The 24,359-nt window shown below is 36.3% G+C and overlaps 1 protein-coding gene across 1 annotated transcript in view; it reads left to right on the top strand.

Annotated features, from left to right (window-relative positions):
• The first annotated feature begins 9,547 nt into the window (after positions 1 to 9,547).
• LOC118677311 (cell surface glycoprotein CD200 receptor 1-like) overlaps positions 9,548 to 24,359 on the top strand; it is a 47,692-nt gene continuing 32,880 nt past the window's right edge. The window contains exon 1 of the mRNA XM_036352360.1: positions 9,548 to 9,861. Within this exon, the coding sequence (XP_036208253.1) occupies positions 9,795 to 9,861 (67 nt within the window). The 5' untranslated portion in view covers positions 9,548 to 9,794. The remainder of the gene's footprint in view (positions 9,862 to 24,359) is intronic.

Genomic DNA, 24,359 nt, shown 5'->3' with positions numbered 1-24,359 from the left:
GAATAAAGGGAAATCTTTTGGAAGTATAACAGTGGAATAAATGACTGAAAATAAGGCAAAACAAAATAAAACAAAAAAATAAAGCAAAAAAAGCAAACAAACAAAACTTGGGAAGTATTTCATCATGTCTCTTCCAAAAAACTAGATCCAATCTGGGCCTTGAGTCTTATTAATATTGATATCCCAGGGGCCAAGGAGTTAAGTTGTTATTAGCTTCCAAATGGACCTAAGACAAATATTGAGTTAAATACCTGATGAAATATTCCTAGGAGAACTTAACTCTATTGGCCAGTAGTAATAGTTTATTTTTCCCTCTTTTCCTGATCCTCTTGTATCAGCAAACCAAATTTTAGCAGTCATAAAACACATCACTTTAAACAGAAATTATCTAATACATGTCCAACAGACAAAGATAAAAGCAGCCTACTTGCACATAGCTGCCCACATCCCTGCTCCTAAAAGTATCTCCCAAGAAATTCTAACGGTCGGGATGTCCTCCCTTTGGGTGGAGGTGCCCTTATAGTGAGTTACTTTTGTTTGTTTGAGGATTTCTTTCTTATTTATTTATTTATTTATTTATTTATATCTTTATTTTTGAAAGTATTACATATGTTCCTTTTTTCCCCCATTGACCTCTCCCCCCCCAGTCCCGCCCCCCACCTCTGGCTTTCACCACCCTATTGTCTGTGTCTATGGGTTATGCTAGTGATCCCACTTCTAGGAACAAATACCAAGAAATCAGAGACACTCATCAGAAAGGATATATGCACCCCTATGTTCATAGCAGTGCAATTTACAATAGCTGAGATTTGGAAACAGCCTAAGTGCCCATTAACAGACGAGTGGATTAAGGAACGGTGGCATATCTATACAATGGAAATACTACCTGGCTGTAAGAAAGAAGTAACTCTTACCATTTGCAACAGTATGGGTGGACCTGGAGAGCATTATGCTAAGCGAGATAAGACAGTCAGAGAAAGATAAGTATCACGTGATCTCACTCATTTGTGGAATCTAATGAACAACATAAACTGATGAACAAAAACAGACCAGAGACACAGAAGCATTGAACAGATTGATAGTGCTTTACGGTTGAAGATAGAGGCACGGCTGCTCATATTCCCACTGCCGTTGGTTCTGGGGTTCTCCTGCTGAAGAACTGGGGTTTACCGATTAACTTGTGGTGCAAGCTCATTCCTGGTTCATTCTCCCCACTGTTGCTGCATCGCCAGCAGGAACTCAGTCATAACTGTTTTTTCCTTCTGTAGGAAAAATTTGTTAGAAGCAGGGCACCACTTCTTATAGGTTTGGTTGCTTTATCATGTTCAGCCAAGTAAAATATAGAAACACTAAATCAAGAAAAAGAGATCTTATCTACTTCCTTTTCTCGATACGGAGCATTGATCATGTAAACATTTTCAAAAGTCTTATAACCCTTTTTCTTTTCCAAAGGTGAAATAATCATAACAGTATTCTTTAAAAAATTCCCCTAGACATACTTTCAAATTATATGAAACCACTCCGAAATCATTAGTAGCATATTAAAAAAATAAGCAGAATTAAAGCATATAAGAAAGAAAGATCGCTAATAGGAAAATAGTTACAAAAACATACTTTAGGTAGATATTAATGCAGCATGAACTACCTTAAGGAAGAATATATTAATGTAAGACTTCTAACTTTTAAAGTTCTTAAATTTAATGTATAGAATATGTGAGCTTTTATGTGGCATTAACATAATCAGTGTTATAAGTGACCAAAATAAACAAGGATTTCAATAGAACAGATGGAAGAAAGTTGTTACAAAAGGGAGCAGCTACCAAATGCAAGGGTTCTTCAGCTTCTAGTATCTGTTTATCTTTTTGCTGCTTCCCACAAATTAAGTGACATAGTGATTTATTTTAAAACCATCCTTTGAAATAATAACTTTATTTTTTTCCCTAACTCAGTACAGTGGAGATTACTGAAATGATCAGGTTATAAAGTATTTTAAAGGAGAAACCAAAAAGATTTGTTGATGGATTGTGAGTGAAAAGGAAAAGTGAAGAATCAAAGGATGGAACTTCTATATCAGATAGACATTTAGAACAACTCTCCCAGACAAGTAGAAAAGCTAAAATAAATAAATAAACAGACAAAAAAATAAATAAATCTATATAATAAAAGCCTAAGTGACCTTTAAGGCAGAACAACCAGAACAACCGATCGCTATGATGCGCACTGACCACCAGGGGACACATGCTCAACACAGGAGTTGCCCCCTGGTGGTCAGTGCGCTCCCACAAGGGGAGTTCTGCTTAGCCAGAAGCTCAGCTCACGGTTGATGAGAGCAGCGAGCCAACCGGTAAGGAACAGCGAGCAGGCAGGTGGTAAGAAGCGAGGGGTCCCAGACTGGGAGAGGGATGTCTGCTTGCAGGCTTAGGCCCACTCCCTGCAGGAGTCTGAGGGGTGCTGGACTGCAAGAAGGTGCAGGCCGGGCTGAGGGGATACCCCCCGACCCCCCAGTGCACAACTTTCGTGCACCAGACCTTTAGTAAATAAATAAAATATGCTGGAAGGTATCAGGAAATTCTCAAAATAATGAAGAATTACCTGGTCTCAAATTATTTCTATTATTTGGAAAAACAAAACACAATGCCTAGGACAGGAGAAAACCAGACTTCACAAGCCACTTTAAATATTGGAATCAGAAACTATTTATTTATTTATTTATTTATTTATTTATTCATTCTTTATTGTTGAAAGTATTACATATGTCTCCCGTTGGAATTAGAGACCTTAAAGTATTCTCTTTATGTTAAAGAAGACAAAAGACAAAGGGAAATATTTTGATGGAACAATAGAAATTATAAAAATGACATCAGATTTGAAAAAAGAATCAAATAGATATTCTAAAAGAAACGCAAGATATACAGTAACCAAAAATAGGTGGCAGAACTGAAATTTTAACCCAGGAAATTCAACTTTAGGGGCCATAGTCTTAACAGCTACTTTCAAAACTAGGAAAAAATTATGACATTCTTAAACTTCCAAATTTAACTAGAGTTCAACCAACTTAAACAACTGTCTAGTTATTTATTAAAAACATACATCATCTTATAAAAGACACCATGGTCAAATACATAATTTGGGAACAAAATTTTTAAGCGATTGATATAATAAAATCATAATAAAATGTCCACTGAATATTGAATGAAATTGCAGACAGATAATTTCTATGATTGACATAATTTTTATGTTTCATATTCTTTTACTAGAAAGTTGCACAAAAACCATTTTATTAATTTAATACTGTCTGAAACACTTAAGGTGATTCTATTTGGCTATTTCTTTTTAAAATTTCCTTCTTGACTCTAGTAATTAGGGCATTTTGGAGATCAGATGATACCGGTCTTTTTTCAGAATACTTTGCCTGAATGTTAGTTTCTAGCCAAGGTACATGACTTGGCTTTTTATTCTTTTCAATTCATTTCTGTAATTTTTTGGACTTCCCCTTTCCAGTTGTCACTCAGAGATGAAAACAATATAACTGCCTCTAAAGTTTTTTTTTTTCTGTCTCTGAGAGAGAGAGAGAGAGAGAGAGAGAGAGAGAGAGAGAGAGAGAGAGAAAGAATTGCCATTTATTACTGAAGTTGCCAAATCACCACCAAAGACTCATGGGTTTGAGGGGTGTCTATAAGTAATGAAGAGGCCCAAACATAAGTTTGGAGGGAGAGGAAATGGAGAAATGGATGGTGGGACTCCCAGTTGCTCTTTCCTTTCTTCTTCTTCTTCTTCTTTTTTTTTTTTATCCTCACCCAAGGTCATGTTTATAGAGAGGAAGAGAGAGAGAGAGAGAGAGAGAGAGAGAGAGAGAGAGAGAGAGAACTCAACCAACGGAGCCACTCTGGCCAGGCTGTCATTCCGCTTTCTAATGCCACAGGAAGAAGGTTCTTTTCTGGCCAGCACACTTCCCCCTCTCCATGTCCAGTTTCTCTTTGGGGGTAAGGTGGGGTAGGAGGATGTTGGAAGAGGATGTAGTGTGGGTGGGCCCCAGGAGGGGGATGGGTGCTGGAGTGGAAGCAAGGGTTTCCAGGTTCTCATGCATCTTAATGCAGAGCTCCTCCAAAGTAAAATTTACAACAAGATTTCTACTTATTAATTTGGTCTTGGGAATGAAAGGTAATTGGTTGACTGGGATACCACTGTACTCGAGACCAGAATTAGAGTGGCCCATTTTCCGGTGTTTATCCACATTGTGAGGTACCACCCGACACCCTTCAAGAAGGACTTTGTTCCAGGGTGGATAGTATTGCAGGCAGTTCAGAAAGACTTCTATGGATTGCCTCACCCAAGATCATGCCCCTTTCCTGAGCTATATGTAATAAGTGATAGATTCAGGAGTATTGAGATATGGCCATTTCAGCTCAACAGAGGACATCTCTAAAGGGTAGTTCAAACTCCAGATCTCCCCAGGGGTTAGCTGAGCCTGTTATGGGCCTACCTTATAGTTTGACTTCTCCCTCTGCCCACTCTAGTTTATGTTTCTTTAGTTCTATAAGAAACAATTTAAGATTACTCCTTAATAACCACCCTTCACACTAAACTCCATTTCAGGGTTTGCTTCACAGGGTACACAGCTTATGACAATCTTCTTCAAATTTATCTGAATCAAGGCATCGAATCTATCTTCCATTCATTAATCTATCCATCTATCCACCCACCCATCTATCTCTTTACTATTTTTATTAAACCATCCTGGCATTTAAGAAGACTCATTCTTCTTCTTATTCAATAATATTTCTTCAAGTTATAATATAATATCCACACTACTGGTATTTATCAGGTAGCCAGTTGTTTAACTAGTTTCCAAAAGATATAAATAAATGTGCAAAGTTTAGCATGTTAGCATACTTTGTGATCAAATTCTCAAAGTGCAGCTGTAAACATTAGCTTTGGCTTCACCAAATTATCTGCAGGGGGCAGCAGAGAATGCTCTTAAGGCAAATACAATTAGAGAAATGCAGTTTCTTTTTCTTCTTCTTTCTGTCTTTCTCTTCAAAACAAACAATGAAGTTGTAAGAGTGCTCAACTAGAAGAAAAAGTGAGTGAATAGATGAACAGATTTAGGAGGGGTGAAGAGTGTGGAACATGCATCGGAGAAAAGACAGTTAAAAAAATACTTGGTAAAGTAATTAGCCACGTAACTAAGAAACAAACTTTGGAGTGAGATTTCTTGGGCTTGAGTCCTGTCTCCACCACTTATTAGCTATATGATTGGACAATTTATTTAACCTCTCTAGCTTCAGTTTCTTCAGGTTTAAAAATTTTAAAATATATTTTTATTGATTTCAGAGAGGAAGGGAGAAAGAAAGATGGAAACATTAATGATGAGAGAGAATCGTTAATCGACTGCCTCCTGCACACCCTCCTCCTGGGGACTGAGCCCACAACCCAGGCTTGTGCCCTTACTGGGAGTCGAACTGTGACCTGCTTCTTCAGAGGTCGATGCTCAACCAGTGAGGCACACTGGTCAGGTAGTTTCTTCAACTTTAAAATGGTGACAACAGTTATGTTTATTTCATAGATTTGTTGAGAGGATTAAATGAGGCCATATTTATAAAGTGCTTAGAACAGGGCCTGGGTGTTAAGCTAAGGGATTGATTATTTAATATCGATATGACCACTGAGGTCTAAAATTGATATTAGGTAAAATATAAACTGTGGTTAATAATTTCTTTTCTCCGGTTTTGCTTTTAATTTGTTATGCACACATTTTTATTTTTAAGCATCTATTTCTAATTTGTTCTTTTTATACAATCTGTGAATTAGTACTGAAAAATATGATTAACCTTCATCTGATATATATTTTGTCTAACTTTCAAAGGAGAATTATGGAGGTGATTTGGCATCAACTGTATATTGAAAGTGGAAAATTTCAAGGTAAATATCAAAGATACAGTAGAATACAAAAATAGATATATACATTTTTGTGAGGCTTGTTTAGGTTACTCGTTAGTACAATTAGTGATTGTGTAGGAGATCCAGGATTTCAGATATGTCTTCGGAGCGTGGGTCTATGAAGACTGTAGAGAAGTGAATTGGAGAACAGGAAACTAGGACCTGGCCAGGAGAGCGGCCGTTTTATGCAGTCATTAAATTATATGCCTCTTGGGCAAATCATTAGTTTCATATCTCTAATCGTTGTGCTACGAGGGCAGGGAGGAAAGCAAACTAGAGTGGAGTGTTGTAAAGTGTGAGCTCCTTGAAATTCTTCACATTGTTAGGCATTGTTCTTTCACTTCTTTGAAAATGTTACATTAGTACTTGGGCAGCATAAGGACAGGGTAGATTGAGGGACTTGGGACAAGTTTGCAGTAGTGTGTGTGAATATGCATGTGTGTGCATGCTATGAGAGGCTGTCAGGCCACACACCTAAGAGAGTTCACAGAAAGTAAAAATGACAAGGCAAGTAAGTATTGCCCCATATTTTTGCAAAGGCATTAACCCAGAAAATTTAGCTAAGGTATCAGAGGCAGGCGAGTATTTGGGTTCTAGGCAGTCAAGACTCAAATTCAGGAGTTAAAAGAGCAGGCAATGAAGAACAAGAAGTCAGGAATAAAAGGCTATTAGTGTCTGAGCAGTAAGGATTCAAGATCCATGTAAAGCTTCTACATAAAGGGGAGGTATACCAATGGCAAGATAGCAATGTCTTCTTCTTCTTTTTTTTTTTTTTTTACAATTTTTAAATATTTTATTTTTTGTTTTATTGTTTAAAGTATTACAAATAGTAGTACATATGTCTCATTTTTTCCCCCATTGACTTCTCCCCGGATTCCCCTACCCCCCCCCCCCCCCCCCCCGGCACATGCCCTCAGCCCCCACCTCCCATTGTCTTGTGTCCATTGGTTATGCTTATATGCATACATACAAGTCCTTCGGTTGATCTCTTTTGTGGAATATAAAGAACATTATAAACTGATGAACAAAAATAGATACAGAGGCAAAGAATCATCGAACAGACTGTCAAACTACAGCGTGAAGGCAGGGGAGCGTGGGGGGGGGGCAGTTTAGAGATCAACCGAAGGACTTGTATACATGCATATAAGCAATGTCTTCTAACTGGTTTAAGGTTGCGGCTAAGTCTGAATCTGACATTGGAGACAGATATACATCTGACTGAGAAAAATTTACTTCAAAAGCTTTAAGCCAACTTGTGAGTAAGTCAAATGTGCAAATTTGGGGGCATTATGTTTTAAAGCAGCTCTAAATTACTAAAGCTGACCAAGCCCTTTTGTTTTGGCCACCACAACATTAACCAGCAATAACACTGTTTCTTTAGTCTTTTCTGTGTCCTCACTCGTAATTGGTAGTATTAGAGAGGAGTTAGAAGATTGGTGGAGCAAAAATTTTCGATTTCTGGTTTGAGCTGCATCTTTCTTTTGATCTTGTCTTGCTCTTCTGCTCTTCATTTTGGGTTCCGGTGCCCAAGGGGCACATCTAAGGAGAACCTGGGCCCTTCAGAGTATTCATAGACGTGCATTAACTAGAAAAGCACTTTTTTCTCTTATTATATTGACTCTCATGGTATATCTTTGGTGGATGGTTATGCTAACCAACACTTGGTCCCTTTATTGTTCTTCCAAACACCTGCTGTCCTTAAGAGGTGAAGGTGGGGGTTGAGAATTAGGGTGAAGGGGATAAAGGGTTGGGGGAGGAAGTCTCATCCTGCCAAATCTACTTCTAGAATTCTATAGTTTTTGACACCATTCATTTGATTCTTAAACTGCTGATGGTAGATTGTGGTCTGACCTGAGATAAGTGCATGGGAGAATGTCTATAAAAGTTGTTGCCTGAAATTTCAAACCAGAGGAGCTGAGTGGGAAAAACACAAGGCTAGCAAACGAGCAACGTGAGTTTTACTCCTCGCTGTGTCACCAAGTCATTCTGAGACATTAAGCAGGCTACATGGCCCTTTTGTGCTTTGGTTTTGGCTGACATTGCACAGGCATTAAAATAAATGGTCACCAAGAAGTTCTGATGGCATAAGAAAACACTCATGTAAGTATAATATAAATGGAAAAACAAAACAAAACAGGCTACTGATTTGATTAAGAAACTTGCCCAGTATCATCTGACTAATAATTGCCCAGCAGAGACTCAATGTTTGGTCTATATGATATCAAAACTCATGGTTGTAACTACTATGAACTTTAACACCAGTGTGATGGAAACCAGAATGCTATATTTGAACTGACATTTCATCACTGATTTTCTGACAGATGGTACAATTTTAGACATCAGGAAGTTGTTTTTGCTATAGTCCACATTGTCACATAGCCCATATCTTTAAGTATTCCATGCCCTCAAGCACCTGGTCTCACTGTGTATTATTGGTTCACTGAAAGGAAAGCTGGAGAAGAGGAAGGGGGAGAATATATATAGTTTACTGTTTGGCAAGAGGAAAGATGAAACTGCTAACTTACAGGAAAAATATTGCATGTTGTTTCGTCTTTTTCCTGTTTGCAATGTTTTCTTCCCCTTCCTGGAGAGTTTTGCCTTAGAGTAGGAAATTCTTGGCACATAGAGAATTTCTTTCTTCCAAACAATCCAAATGCACATGAACTAGCACTTTAAGGCAGAGGTTTTTTGTTGTTGGTTTTGTTTTTTTTGTAATTCTCAATTACAGCTCTGTGACAACTAAAGATGAGTGCTTATTTGTAATTTGGTTCAAATGACCAGGCTAGTTCTTCAAAAATGAAAAAGAATGGAAATAAGTATGAAATTGTGATAGAGTAATGTCCTCCTCCCCAATCTGTGACCTAAATTCTGAAACTTGTAAGTAGGTTAATTTATATGTGAAAAGGGAATTTGCAGATATGCTTAAATTAAGGATTTTGAGGTGGTGAGATTATCCTGGATTATCTGGGTGGTCCAATATAATCACAAGGGTTTTTATAGGAGGGAAGTAGGAGGGTTACAGTAAGAGAATGTGACATTGGAACAGGGGTTGGGAATAATGCAGGTACAAGCCAAGAAATGCTCGTGGCCTCTAGAAGCTGAGAAAGTCAGTGAATAGATTCTCTCACCTTGTCCAGAAAGAACATGGCCCTGCCGGCACTTTGATTTTAGCCCCACAAGGTCCATTGTGAACTAGACTCATTTGTGTTATTTTAAGTCACTCGGTTTGTGGTAAATTGTTACAGTAGTGATAGGAAAGTAATATACTTACGATGCATCTAGAGTTGGAAATATTGCAGACAGCAATTTTATGCAAAATTTTTCAAGGGAAATATTTTATTACAAACTTCATTACTGAGACTGTCCACCCCTTCAATTTGGAGAGAGCTTCTGAAAGTTATCATGATTGGGAAGTTTAATGGGATGGGCCCAAAATAGATAAATACTCTGTTTTGCTTTTTAATCCACGTTTAGACAAGTCCGTTTATCTTGGGCACGGTCAATGCCTTACTGTAAAGTTTATCTCTGTACAGCAGAAGTGAGAGGAGAACCAATGAGCTGAAAGATAACTCAATGAATCTGCTTCCTCCGTCTTTGCTTCAGTGCTTCATACAGGAAATCTATTGCTGTGTCAAGTTCCAGAGAAGAGTTTCATCTGTTCCAAGTTACTAATCAGTCAAAAACACATAGAGTTGAAGGAAGGGGCCAGGAGGGAAGGCGTGTCGGCTGCTGATGGACTAAGAGGATTCAGCACGGAGAAGTCAGCCAGAGAGAGCCTCACCATGCCCACAGCTCCTTTTTCACCTATGTGGAGGAGAAGGGCTGAGTGAAGGGCGGAAAAGAAGAGAACAGAAATGCCCTGCTCTTGGAGAACTTCTGACCTGCAGTTACTACTGATGTTGACTGTCTTCTTAGTGGCTGGTAAGTCTGAATTGTCTTTGGAAGAGTGACAAGAGAATGACTGGTGAAAAACCTGGTCTCAGATTTTCCGCAGCTTTCTTTGCTTTTCTTATGGTGCAGTACAAGATAAATACACTCACAGATATGGGGCATAGGGTTGCTCCCAGATTTATTTCACTTTATTATCCTTATTTTCTTCATTGTTGTACTTATTTTACTTTGTATCCTACTACAGTGTACTCATTTCTATGATTTACCTCATTGCCCGTTTTCTTATTTTCCCCTCCCTTTTTTTTTGAATGAATACATTAAATACTTTCTAGTAGCAATCCAAGTCATCTGGGTCCTCTTTATCTTCTCTTTTTTTTTAAAAAAAAATTAAAATAATAATTTAAACCCATTTAAACCCATATTGTTAATGTAAATTAGGAAATTTTATTGCTTTCTAGCACTTTCTATGACCAGGTGCTTTTTAAGACATAATATACTCAGAGTTTGATGGTGCATCTGCAATGTATGTCTGTGCTTAGCATTAAGATGTGCAGGCTGTAAAAGACACTTTCTGTGCTAGAGGACATGCTCTTCAATGTGTAGGTTGCTGTAGGGGTTGTAGAGGACTTGGGACTATTGTGGGGGTGTCCTGGTTTCACTATAGCGGGTTGGTAGAAGTTGATGTGGGAGGGAGCTTTTAGGTTTCGCTTTTAGTAAAGGGAGTAGTGGCAAGGAAACAGTGTAGTTAATTTAAAATTTTGTAATTTGATAATTGAAAGAAGAAAAGGTTTTTTTATTTTTTTCTCATATGAGTGACTTCAAAGTATTGCCCATCTTCCAGCAAAAACCTCTGTTTTCCACATGATAATCTTACTGGTGAACACACACAAAAAAACCATACTGTACTACTGTACCTTCCTGTGCAGAATTTTCACATACTTTTTCTCCTTTGATCTGCAAAGGAACTCAGCGAAACAGGTATGAAAAGCATTTCTCCATTTTACAAAGATAGAAACTGAAGCTTAGAGAGGTGAAATGATTTGTCCAACACTAATAGTATGTGGCAGAGTCACACCATATACTATTAGTGGGTGCAACTATAAGCATCACTAAACATTTGACTAGGCAATTTTCCTCAATATTTAGCCATATACTTTTCACACCACTATAGCACCACTGGAAAAAAAAAGTTAAGCCAATATTGGTTGTAAATTTAGTGGGATATTTACTTATAAAAAAATTCAGTGATCTGAATCTTTCAATAATTGAGATCTTGTTGGAGTAAGCCAGTACAAAAACCTGTGCAGAACCCAACTTGTCAGAGAAGCCATTTGCATGATGACAGATGATTACTACATTTAGTATAGTGAACACATTATAGGATACATAAATGCCAAATCACTATGTGGTACACCTGAAACTTGTATGATATTGTATGTCAACTATACATGAAGTAATAAACATTTCATTCCCCTTAAAAGATTAAAACATAATTGATAATTTTGAATTTTAATAGTAAAGGTTTGAGTTTTAAAACTATTTCTAAGCACAACTAGGGATACTACATATATCAAATACTTGAAGTCTGTGCTTCAATAATTATAAACTTATCAAAATGTTTAGAATCAAGATATGGAAAGCAAGTTCTGTGCAGTGATTTGGCATAATAGATTCACCATGAAATAATTCAGAATAATGAGAAGCAAACCCCCTGGAGCATGAATTTGCCTTTATTTCTGGTACTACTTTAATAGCTTTGTGTGTTCTAACAAAACTCACATAAGGGTCACAATCAGTTAATCATTTCCAGGAAGAAACAATATTGTTCACTCATGAACATTGCACAAACAGATTTGAAGGTATTTTTAGGTAGAGTTTATATGCCTTCTCTGTTCAAAAAACCTAGAAATACTGCCAAACATAAATAACTCACTTTAATATACAACATAAATTCAGCTAATGACTTCAATGTAAAACATAGCACTTAAAAAATCTATTTACTTTCATCTTTACTAATTTGCTTATAAATTCAAGCAACATGGCAGTGGGTAGACAAAGTTTATTCAGAAAATACCTGAGGGGAAAGATTAAAACATCGTAAATGGTCCAAACCTGCAACTTTGTCTGGTCTCCTTTCTTTGTATTCCCTTCACCCCACACCACTTCTTCCTCCTTATTTTAGCAAGTTATCTTCTAGTTTTTTTCTTGTGTTCAAATTATATTTTGCTATTCCAATTAATACAATTCGACCTTTTATAAAAGTCACCGATGCTGAGATTATGTGTGAATTACTGAAAAGAAATTTTCCCCTTTTCTTACTTGGGCTAAGTTTGACCATTTATTATTATGTTCCACTAGGGGGCAGGCAGTAACAAGAAAAAGAGTTATGATCAAGACAGGACTGATAGCTTCAGCAGGTTTGCAAAAATGGAACAAGCGATTAAAAGCAATTGTGAAATCATATACTACTTAAAAAAAAAGCAATTGTGAAAAAGAAAGGTTTTTTTCTCTCATTAATTTCAGTTCTATCTTCCTTTCTTGGCTTGTGATAGTTGCAAATTTACATATTTTTAGGTGTTTTCTCTAAACATCCATGCTTAAACAATTAATAAATTAATCAAAAGCCATTGTTAAGAAAACTGAGTGTGTATGGAGGGTGTGTGTTATCTGTGAATAGTGCCTAAAAGTTATTAGCAGACTAAATTAGAGAAATCAAGCTAAGATGACATTTTAAGAGAACTTTTTAAAAAAATCTTTATTGTTGAGAGTATTACAGATGTCCCCTTTCCCCACCCCGCCCCTCATTACCTCCCTCCTCCTGCTTCCCGCCCTGGTCTAGGCCTCCACCACCCTATTTTCTGTGTCCATAGGTAATGCATAGATGCATATACCTTCTTTGGTTAATCTCTTCCTGTCCTCCTTTTCTGCCTTCTGTGTTTATTTTTATTATTTCTTAAATTTTATTGATTTCTAGAAAGAGACAGACAAAAGGAGAGGGAGAAATATTAATTTGTTGTTTCATTTATTTATGCATTCATTGGTTGATTCTTGTATGTGCCCTGATTGGGGCTCAAACCCACAGCCTTGGCATAATGGGATGCTGTTCTAACCAACTGAGCTACCTGGGCAGGGCAAGAAATTGTCCATGAATCTAGTAAAACATGAGAGCGATTACAGTGGGATGGAGTTGTCAAAGACTTTGTGGAGGAGATGAGTCTTGAGTTGGACCTTGAATGGGTCGATGTGGAAAGGTAGAGATAGAAATAAGGAGGAGCAGATGTGCAGTATGAAAAAAAAAGCAAGTTGTTTTGGGAAGAGAAAGAACTCTTGCCTGATGGAATGGAGATTGTGTGTGAAATGATCAGAGACAATAAGGCTGAATTTCAGGAGTCTTTGATAACTAAACAGAGGAACTTGGATACTATGCAGTAAGTATTGAGGAGCCATCTGTTGTTTTGTGAACAGGAAAATAATATAATAAAGCGATAGTTTTAGAGAATAATGTGGCAGCAGTGTCCCCTTCAGTGGGAGTGGCTTTTGGTAAAAGACTAATTTTGCAGAAGGAGTCAAGAGCTCCTATTCTTGGGTTTTAATTTTAGAAAGTCCTGTGTTTCTGCTGTGAGACATTGGTGGCTGAGAAGAGAAGTTTCTTTGCAGAAGAAGATGTTAAATTCAATGCAGGGAGAGAGGAGAACTAGGAGGAAAATTCATGTATGTACCTGGAAATATAACACAATCTAGGATTTGTGAATCATTCATGGAGTAGAGGATCTCACAAAGGGAGTCTTCATAGAGATAAAAGTGGTAGGATAGGCACTATATTTTTTTGTATATGGGTCCTAGGAGCAATAATTATTTCTTTCCTCTCAACATCAGAGAGCAAGATCTGAGAAGAGAAGGCAAGACAATTTTTAACCTTAAATAAGAAGAGGAAAACTTTTTTTTTTTTAAATCCTTACTTGAGAATATTTTTCCATTGATTTTTAGAGAGAGTGGAAGAAAGAGGGAAAGACAGAGAGAAATATGGATGTGAGAGAAGCACATTGATTGGTTGCCTCCTGCATACCTGATCAGGATGATCAGGGCCTGGCCTGGAATAGAACCCAGGACCCTTCAGTCCACAGGCCAGCGCTCTATCCACTGAGCAAAACCAGCTAGGGCAGAAAACTCTTGAAATTGAGGAGTTAGATGAGAAGATAAATATAGAGATTCTAATAAGTTGAGAATAGAAATAAGGAGATGAGACAGTTCCACAGTCTCACAGTAGATAAGTGCCTCCAAATAACTCATGAGTATTTCAGTTAATGTTGCTAGTCAATAAAATAACTCAGTTGTCATTTGGTTTTATGTTTTATATAAAAAATCAGATTGCACAGTGACTAAAATTCAGTAATCATTGATATACTTTTCCTCCTTGTTTTCAGTGACACACATTTGGTAACTTCTGATTAGGATTAGGGAGATCTGTGGTTATGAAATAGCTTTGTATGTTCTAACAAAACTCACCTAAGGGTCACAATCAGTTAACTGTTTTCAGGAAGAAACAACATTGTTCATGCATGAACATTGAGCAAACAATTTAGAAGTTTTGTTTTTTTTTTTGTTTTTTTTTTGCTAGAGTTCATATGCCTTGTCTGTTCAAAAAGCCTTGAAACAATCTGAACAACACAATCCTATGTGTGTTCATGGAAAGCAGTCTAGAAAAGTACTAGACACTAAGCTGAAAGGGTTTAGAAGCAAATAATTTTCTTTAAAAATAGCTGCTCCTTTGAGTTGTTGCTGCTGTTGCAGGCTCTCTACGAATCAAACTCTGAGATAGAGTTTTGAGTAGAGAATGTTTATTAGGGAGGACAGTTGGAAGAAACACCTGGAAGGGCAAGTTTGCAGAGGGAGAAGTCCATTTTCAATCTCAATCCTTGACACCTTATCTGATCCCCACCCATGGGAAACTGTTGAGTTAGAATGGTCTTAGAGAGGCCCTCCATTTCATCAACGTGGCTGGGCCTTTATATCTTCATCTCAGTCAGTCATTAAATGTGGGGTACCCTGAGAAGGGTCTGACTTGGGCAGAATAATTGAGTTGATCTCTGAAGATGCTGATAACTGAAGGCTGTCTGCTGATAGTGCTGCCAGCAGTAACAGCAAAGAGTCATTCCTTCAAGATTCTGAGTGCATACACTATGTCCACCAGAGCTGCTATTTCCATGTTCTTCATTGCTTCCTGAGTTTCTGAGTTTGTCTGGTATTATTTCTCTTCAGCCTAAGTAATTTCTTTTATCATTATTAGTAGTGTAGGCTTGCTTGTGAGGAATTCTTTTAGTTTCCTTTTGTCTAAATAGGCCTCATTCTTGAAGCATATTTTTGCTGGATATAGAATTCTGGCTTGACTTTTATTTTTCAACATCTTAAAAATGTTCTTTCACCATTTCTGATAAGAAGTCAGCAGACATTCAAATTATTGTTTCCCTGGCTATAATCTGTCATTTTTCTCTGGCTGCTTTCTACATTTTCTCTTTATTGTTGTTTTTAATACATGTTATATATCTATATATGGTTATTTTCATATTTATCCTGCTTGGAGATTACTGAGATATTTGAATCTGTATATTTATGCTTTTCGGCACATTTTGCAAAATTTTCAATTGCTATTGTTTCAAATAAATTTTCTGCCAACTATGTCTCTTTTGTTCTTCTAGAACTCAAATTGCACATATGTTCAAAGAACTTTTGCTATTTCATCACTGGTCTCTGTGGCTCCTATGTTTTTTAATCTCCCTTTTCCCTCTTTTATTCAGATTGGATAATTTTTATTGATATATTTCAAGTTTGCCAACGATTTTCTGTCTCATCTCCATTCATCTGCTAGGCCCATTCAGGAAATATTTTATTTTAGATATTGTATTTTCAATTTTAGAATTTCCATTTATTTTTTTAACTAGTTTATTTTTTCCTGTTGTGATTTTTCTGTGTTTTCATTCATTGTGAGTATATTTTCCTTTACATCACTGAGCATAGTTTACTAACTGATTTAAAGTCCTTGTTTGATTAATCCCAACATCTGGATCACCTTAAGTTTGGTTTCCCTTTAATGTTTTTATCTCCCAAGAAAGAATGAGCCACATTTCCCTAGTTCTCTGTATATTGAGCAATTTTATTTGGATATTGAATATTGCATCTTAGAAACTCTGGATTTTGTCATATTGCTTTGTTGACCCCACCCCCTCTTCCAGAAAACATTTAACTTGGTTGGACTCAAATGGCTAAGTCTTCCTCTTGGACAGTGCTTTTACCTTTAGCTAGTTGGCTTCAGGTGTTTCCTGCCATGTGTGGCTTAGAGTCAGCAACAGAGATGTTGGTAGAGTTTGGAACTCTTTTACACAGAATTTGGAACTCTTTCTTTCTCTCTCTGCTTCTCTCAATTTCCAGAGACCAAGGTTGCTCCAAAATTTGTTCTTTTATTCTTCAGAAAACTGTGGGTTTTCTATTAGAGCTTTAAAAAGTTCAATGTGGTTCAAATTGCAGCCTTTTTTGAGACTAAAAGTGGTAAAAATGGGAAAAAATGGGAACCCACACCCTCAACCCTGAACCACTTCCTTCTTCCAATAATTGACATTCTTCAAGAATCTTCTTGCTTTTTCCACTCTCCAGTAGCTTTAGATAGTTGTTTTTATATTTTTCCAGAACTTATACTTACACGTGAGAGCTTATTTTGCTATAAAAGAAGTGCAACTTTCTTCAAATTCATGTATTTTTAAAATCATTGTGCTTTTAAAAAAATATTTTTATTGATTTCAGAGAGGAAGGGAGAAGGAGAGAGATAGAAACATAAATGATGAGAGGGAATCATTGATTGGCTGCCTTCTGCACATCCCTGACTGGGGATTGAGCTCACAACACAGGCATGGGCCCTTGATCTGGAATCAAACCTCTGACCCTTCAGTCTGTAGGCTGACACTCTATTCACTGAGCCAAAGCAGCTAGGGCTAATATCATTGTGCTTTTGTCAACTGATATTGATTTGGCTGGTTATACTGTTTTTGGACATTGAGATCGAATGTGTTATATTATTAAATGCCCTTTTGCTTTTAAATTTCATTCATATATTGAATATCTTGATATTTTTCACTTCCTCAACAAAATCTCACTCCTCTTTCCCCCAATTTCTAGATTCTTATATATGTTTTTGTTGGCTTTAAAAGTATGTCATGAGATATAGTTGTGTCATCTTTAACAAATTGCTTACTCTCTTTAGACAGTAATATCCTCATTTGTGAAATGAAGGAAATGTGTGAAACTATTGAGAAGTATAGAGCTTTCATAAAAGAAGAAGTTTAGAAACCTTCAAATTAATCCTTTCATTTTATACATAGACAAATAAAGCCTGAGAGTGTTCAAGGAATTATTAAAGATATTACCAAACTTTTATTGGATGAGCTGAGCTTGAAACTGCTTCATAGAACCAAAAAATAGCAAGGAAAAGACACGTGGCAAGTACATGTGGGAAAATCTATGACTTTTAGATCTGATGCAACTAAAATGGCAGAAGGCATTGGAATAGAAAAAAAGAGACAAATGTACTACTCTTTGTAATATTTTAAACAATGAAAAAAATAATAATAATAAAAAGAAAGGACAGCTACAGAGTTGAGATTCCTGTTTAGGAAAATCAAGTCAAAGTTAAAATTTGGGTCAGTTGTTCTGTTAGTCAATGAGTAAGGGAGTGTCTGTCATGTGTCAGACACTGCTTCATGCTAGGATACTTGAACAAGACAGACACAGGTCCTGCTCTCATGGAGCGTAGAATCTTCTAGGAAAGATACAAAATCAATCATTGCAAATAATTAAATTATACATACTGTGCAAAGAGAAGTAGAGGGTGACACAGAAATACATAACTGGTATATCTAATCTGCTCTGAGGACTAAAGAAGACTTACCCGTGGAAGTGCTGTTTAAGATGAAGATGAACAGAAACAGACAGCAAGAAGAGTTGGGGAGATGAACATTCCAGACAGGTTAAACAGTCTGTGTGAAGGACAGAAAGAGTTAAATTGTGATTAAAGTGGTAAAACAAGGAGAAATCAACTGTGTAGAGGCCCAGGTGAAGTTCTGGGGGTGGGTAGAATAATGGAATACAGAATAATGAGAAAGAAGAGCAGGTGAGATTTTGGGGAAATACTACACTGAGATGCCTGAGGAAACAGGCAGGCTTGCAGAGGAGGCAAACAGGGAAAAGGATAGGGTAGTGGTGGTCATGAAGGAAGGGGTTTTAGGAGAGGAAAGTGGTTAATAGCATCTGAATGTGCCAAGGAATCCAGGAGCACAAGCACTGAAGAAAGACAAAGTGTGACGCTATCCCTTCAAAGTTGTGGTTTGAATTGGAAGGGTGTGGGAGCCACAAGATTGCTGGTATCAAGGAGAGAGTGGGTGGGGAGGAAATCGAGGCTGTGGGCACAGACCATTCATTCTAGAAGCCTGGAAGCAAAGAATGGATTAAGGGTAGCTAGAAGGAGAAAGCAACATCTAATCCCCACCCCCCTCACCCTCAAATCAACATAGGAGAAACCTGAATGTGTTGTGTTCAAAGAGTATCATTTGAAAACATTCAGCGATTCGGTAGAAGTGTTTTTCCAAACTGGGTGTGTACATATGTAGCTTTAAATTGCTTAGTGATTTCTTTTTGTCCTTTCCATTTTGTTAATTTACCATGAAATACTATCTTTTCCCAAAGCTTTATCTACTACATAATATAAGAATATCTAAATATATGATGCATTTTGTAGTACTGACAAATATTTGAAAAAATATCCAAGTAGTACAACTTGGTAGATTCAAAATAATGAAATATAGTTATTTTTATTCTCCAGAAAAATAATTCTGTCTTATTCTTTATTAACTCCCTCCCCAAAGGTTGTTTTAAACCAGTAATTTAAAGCAGGTTGACAGACAGAGTTGCCTGTAGAGCAGCCGTGGGCAAACTACGGCCCGCGGGCCGGATCTGGCCCGTTTGAAATGAATAAAACTAAAAAAAAAGACCGTACCCTTTTATGTAATGATGTTTACTTTGAATTTATATTAGTTCACACAAACACTCCATCCATGCTTTTGTTCTGGCCCTCCGGTCCAGTTTAAGAACCCATTGTGGTCCTTGAGTCAAAAAGTTTGCCCACCCCTGCTGTAGAGCCTAAAATATTATACTGTGGTGCCTGCTCAAGACTATTTAATTGGACTTTTCAGAGTATAGATTCTGGGCATCTTTGCAGATGATTCTAATGGAGCCAGGATTAAGAACACTGTCCTACGTCTTTCTTTATCACCCAAACTGTCACTGTTGTTCCTTATACTCAGCACATGGCTGCTCACCTTCTGGTTTATCCATCATCCAGTGTAGGCATCTTTACCTCCCGCAGACAACACGATTTCTTAGGGCAGAGATCTTGCCTACCATTCCCAAAGCTACCTGATGCTGAGTAGGTATACTTAGAAAATGTTTGTCAACCTAAACTTCTTCAAAATGTCTGTTGCGTCTCTAACCACTGTTTCCCTTCCTGCGCCTCTCTCAGAGACCGAGTATCAGTCTTTCCAAAAGCTAACATCCATTTTGCCCCCAGCACCTCTAGGATCCTGCTTTACCATTTAGCCTCCTTCATTTTTGTAATGCAGCGCACCCTTTCAATCTCCTGTGTTCTCTATTCTCAAATAACCCTCTCAGTCTTCATAGTTCCAGCTTTATCCCCTCTCTTTCCGGTTTGACATGAAAGGAAAAAAAAAACACACATCGAATCATTCTCCAATACTTTCTAGGTTAAAATTCCTGAAAGAAAAAGCCCACATTTGCTGACAATTGCTTTTGCTTGGGCCCTCGCAGCCTGGTTCTGCGCCTCTCTCTGTACTGACTCCACTCTTTCACGGCTCCGAAAGGTCTCTGACCACCTTCTTGTTAGCAAATCATAAAGCCTCCTAGTCCTTATTTTAAGACTTTATTTACATAATAATTCCTGTCCTAAAATTTCCTCTTTCCTGGTGTAAGGAACTGCATTTACTTTCTATGTTTTTCATCGTTTTTTGCTAACTTCATTTCCTCCAAAAGATTCCTAATTTTAAATGTTTTCAAGACTGGCTTTGTTTCCTCCCCCCTCTAATTTCCACATCAGAGAGCGCAATTTGGCAGCCCCTGGGCTAGATCTGGCTTGCAGACACTTTTAGTTGGCTCATGTAATATTTTTAAAAATTTGAACTAGTTTCTAATTTTTTTTAAATTGGGAGATTTTACCCCAAAGCCTTGATTTAGTGTCTAGGATTGCTGTGAGGATTGGGTTAAATGATGTATATAAAACACTTAGCACTGTGTTTTAATTTTATAAACATTCAAAAAATGGTACCTTAATTATCATTTTGTGGTTTTCAAAGCACTTGCATAGATATTATTTCATAATATTTAATTAGCCCCTACAGATGGACTTTTTGGTTGTTTACATTTTTTGGAATGAAAAACTATGCTGGAATTAATATCCTGTACATATATCTTCGCATGTTTGATATGCATATATATTCACCATATATTCATTTAACACCTTGACCCTTGTTACCACTAATATATGTTTGTACAAAAAAAAAAAAACCTGTCTCCAACAATTAGTTTTGGGCTATGTGATAGTAATTCCCCAAAGAAACCCTTCAAAAAACAACAAAAGAAAACCCCACCAGAAAACAAAAAAGCAAAACATCTAGCTCAACAATATGGCTTTTATTAGCTCTGTGCCCTAACCAACTGATACAGACTCTGTGATTATTCTCAGGGGAAAAAATGAGGCCCAGCAATATGGTTTTTACCAGCCCCGTGTTCTAACCAGCTGATACAGACTCTGTGATTCTATTGCTTCGGAAGAGATCAAATTTGTTACTTATCATAATTCTTTCGATTTCAAAATTTTATCCATTGATCATTATTGAATGCTTGTGTTTTAGAACTTATTACTTTTCTTAAACGTTTCTCCTTTTCAAAAACTAGCTGGGTGTTTTATTTCTCCTATGTTGTATCTGAAGAGTATAATTATAGAAACTAGCTAAGTCACACTTCAACATATATATAAAATATTTTGTCAGCCTTCCATATCTTTGGCCAATATTTTCAATTAGGTTGTCCCTCTCTTTTTTTAAAAAAATAATTTATAGGTTTTCTGTATATTTTTTGGAGTAAAGAAGCTTTTTGTTTATCATAACTGTTGTGAATATTCCACAGTTTTGCTTGTCAACATTATGTTATGCATGTCTTTGCCTACAAAAATTTGAAATTCTTTGTAGAGTTAAATTTCTCAATATTTTTCTTTATAATTTCTATGTTTTGTGCCAGGATTGCAAAAGTTTCTTCACTTAAGATGACAACTGTTCCAGTTTTCCTAGGGCTTTCCTGCTCCTATGTCTCAAGAAACCTCTCAGTCCCAGACAAACCGGAATTCTATCACCTTATCTAGTGTTTAACATAAAAAACTACCTATATTTCTTCCAGCACTTGTTCACTTATTTACTTATATTGAAATCTTTGATTTATTTGTTATATCTTTATGTGAGAAATGACACAGAAATTTGGTTTTATTTTATCTTATTTTTCCAAATGGTTAGCTAGTTCCCCCTAATATCTCCTATCAATGATATAATCATCCTTCCTTCCCCTTACAAACTTGAATGACCACTTTAATCAGATACTAAATTTCTACATGTGTAGATGAAGTAACTGAGGTTCAGAAAGTAATCTATGCAAGATTATAGAGGTAATAAATGGAAAAGCCAAAAGGTCAATTTTCTTACTCTAAAAATATTGGTGTTTTTTTTCTATTTTTGTCTCTGCTGAAATGGGGTTTCCAACCATTACTTTGTTTACTGAACAAAGGTGTTGTATTCTACTAGATGAATGTCTTTCAAAATGTAAATCACTTTCATAAATTAAAGTGTTACAACATGAAATCTATGCTGTGATACCAGGATCAATTGCTGACACTGTTTAAAAAATAGGTGTTAATTGTACTTTTTGTGTTTCTTGGTATTTATTATTTTAAGTTTTTTATATTAACATAAATAACATATTGCAGAGTATATGATATTCATACATTTCAAAGAATGATTATACAGTGAATATCCGTGTAAATTAAAAAATAAACTATTGACAGTTCTTCTCCAATTATACCCTCACCCTTTGGTCTAAAGGTAGCCATTATCTGATGAGACAATCATTTTCTTTGGGGGATAATTAATTCCTGTTTTTATTTACATTTTACCATGTATGTAATAATATTTTTTTTGACTTTTTTTGTATTGTACATAGATGAAATCATAGTGTCTATATTACTTTATAACGGCTTTTATTTACTCAGTATTATGTTTGAGATTTGCCCATGTTTAAGTTTGTAGTTGTAGTTCATTAATATAAATAATTTTTATCCTAGAATTTCAGATGTTTGCAAAACAGTGTTTTTCCCTGGGAAAATTCTGGCTCAGAAAGAACAAACATGATTTAAAATTCTCTAATATATGTGATAGATCTTTTACTCAAGTGCCATATGAATGAAAAGCACTAGTTGGGAGGCTGATCATCATCTAAGGCAGAAAACAAAACACTTCCTTTACTTCCAATATTTATCATTAAATTAATGCAGTAATCTTCAAGTAGGTTTTGTAGAGAAAAAGATCATGTGTCTCATTCAAATTGAAATTCCTATTTGCTATTTAAAAAATAACAGAATTTGAGAAAAATTGGTGATGCTTTCAGTTATTCATTCCTACAGGATACTGCTTTTTACTTATATAAGAGAAATAAAATGATAAATTAGGCCCACTTTCCCAAAAGTTACAAAGTTCATGGATATTCTGGCTATCATAGATTTCTACTAATTCCCACATCACTATGTGAAAACCACTACAGTAGAGGTAGAAATATAGTTAGCCTATCTAAATTACAATTCATCTTATTTTCAGGAACTCTGAAAAAAGTAGACAATTTATTTCCACAACTTTAACTGGGAAATAATACTTTTATGTTACCCTACACCTACAATATGCTGTTTTAGAAAATGTAGTACAAATACTCACTAATAAAATGCTAAGGCTGATATTTTTAGCTTTCTGGAGCCAGAAATTTAAAGTTCTCTGCAATGTATTGGCTTTTACCACACTGGTGACTAGAAAAAGTCATGTGCTCAGTGTAACTAAATAAAAGTTGTTTTGGCAATGTAGTTTGAATTTCTAGGTCTTTGTGTGATTAAGATCTCAGCCACAAAGTTCTATTCATTTTTAAGTAAAACCTTGAATCTTTAGGAGAGGTGTACTGCCTCATTTTTACGGTTTTAAAACCTCAGTTTGTAATGTTTTGAATACCTTTCACAAGTTATTCCTTAATTGTTAAATGAGAATGATAGTCTGTGTTTTGTAAAGGGCAGAACTGGACTGTGTAAATTCGTTTGATTACCTAAAATGATTCTGTAAAGAAGCAGCAGAACAAGAAGTAAAACTCATATCCCTCATATTTTCCTGCTATTACTTAATCCATAATGGTCCAGATCTGTATTTTTTATTATAATTCACATAGTTTTAAAGTTTGAAAGCTTGTAACACCAAATGAAGAGTGAAATAATTCTATCGTGTGGTTTTCCTTATGTAAAATATCAAGATATTTCCACAGATTTCAATGTGTTGAAATGTATTTTAATGTAGTCTGTGTTGTTTTTTAAAGTAATATGTTCATTAAAAATTAAATAACAATAAAGATGACAGATAAGGATGTGAAGACTGTAATAAGCAATACAGTAAGAATGACTTCTAATTAGTTCAATACTAGCACAGAGGCCTCAAGTCCTGGAGAGAACCACATTAAAAAAAGTGTTCTACATTATTGTCTTTCACAGCTATATGGTCACCTTATTAGAGCATAATCAAATACTTCATGCTACAGTTTTGTTCTAATTTAATGGTTACTTTACCTTAGAATTCTAACTCTTGACTGCTTTATTTTCTCTCCCCCAAACATGAACGAAAGGGCAGAAAACCTTTAATATTTTTCTTTCCCATTTCTATGCATTAGAAATAATAAATAAATCTAAGCAGGTATATTAACTTTTAAAGTATGGCATAATCTATGTTCTAGTTTGGTTAAACACAGTTACTGAATCAGGAGCTATTGGGAATGGTGAAATAGCAGAAATGCCTATCTCTAACTATTTTAGCCAGAAAAGCACAGCAGAGCACAGGATTTTACAACAGATAAAAACTGTTTAACATCACAAGAAAAGCATGTGCTGTTTCCGAGAGCCTTTTCCCTTCTTAATGGAGGGAGCCTGGGGAGTATGGGTTTGCACAGTCATCCCAGACCATGTCTGCTGCGTGGGTGGCATATGCTTGCTCAGGCATATGACAGTGATGACTTGGGAAAGGAAACTTCTGGTGCTCGGAGTGAGTAAGAGGTTTCATTAGTGGTAAAATCACAAACCATCCTTACTTCTGATGATGATTTTGACTTGGATGGGAAAGGGTTTTTTC

Source organism: Myotis myotis, unplaced genomic scaffold, assembly GCF_014108235.1.
Source record: "Myotis myotis isolate mMyoMyo1 unplaced genomic scaffold, mMyoMyo1.p scaffold_m19_p_2, whole genome shotgun sequence".
NCBI classification, from domain to species: Eukaryota; Metazoa; Chordata; class Mammalia; order Chiroptera; family Vespertilionidae; genus Myotis; species Myotis myotis.
Note: the sequence above shows the minus strand (reverse complement) of the source record. Positions and strands in the feature narration are given on the sequence as shown.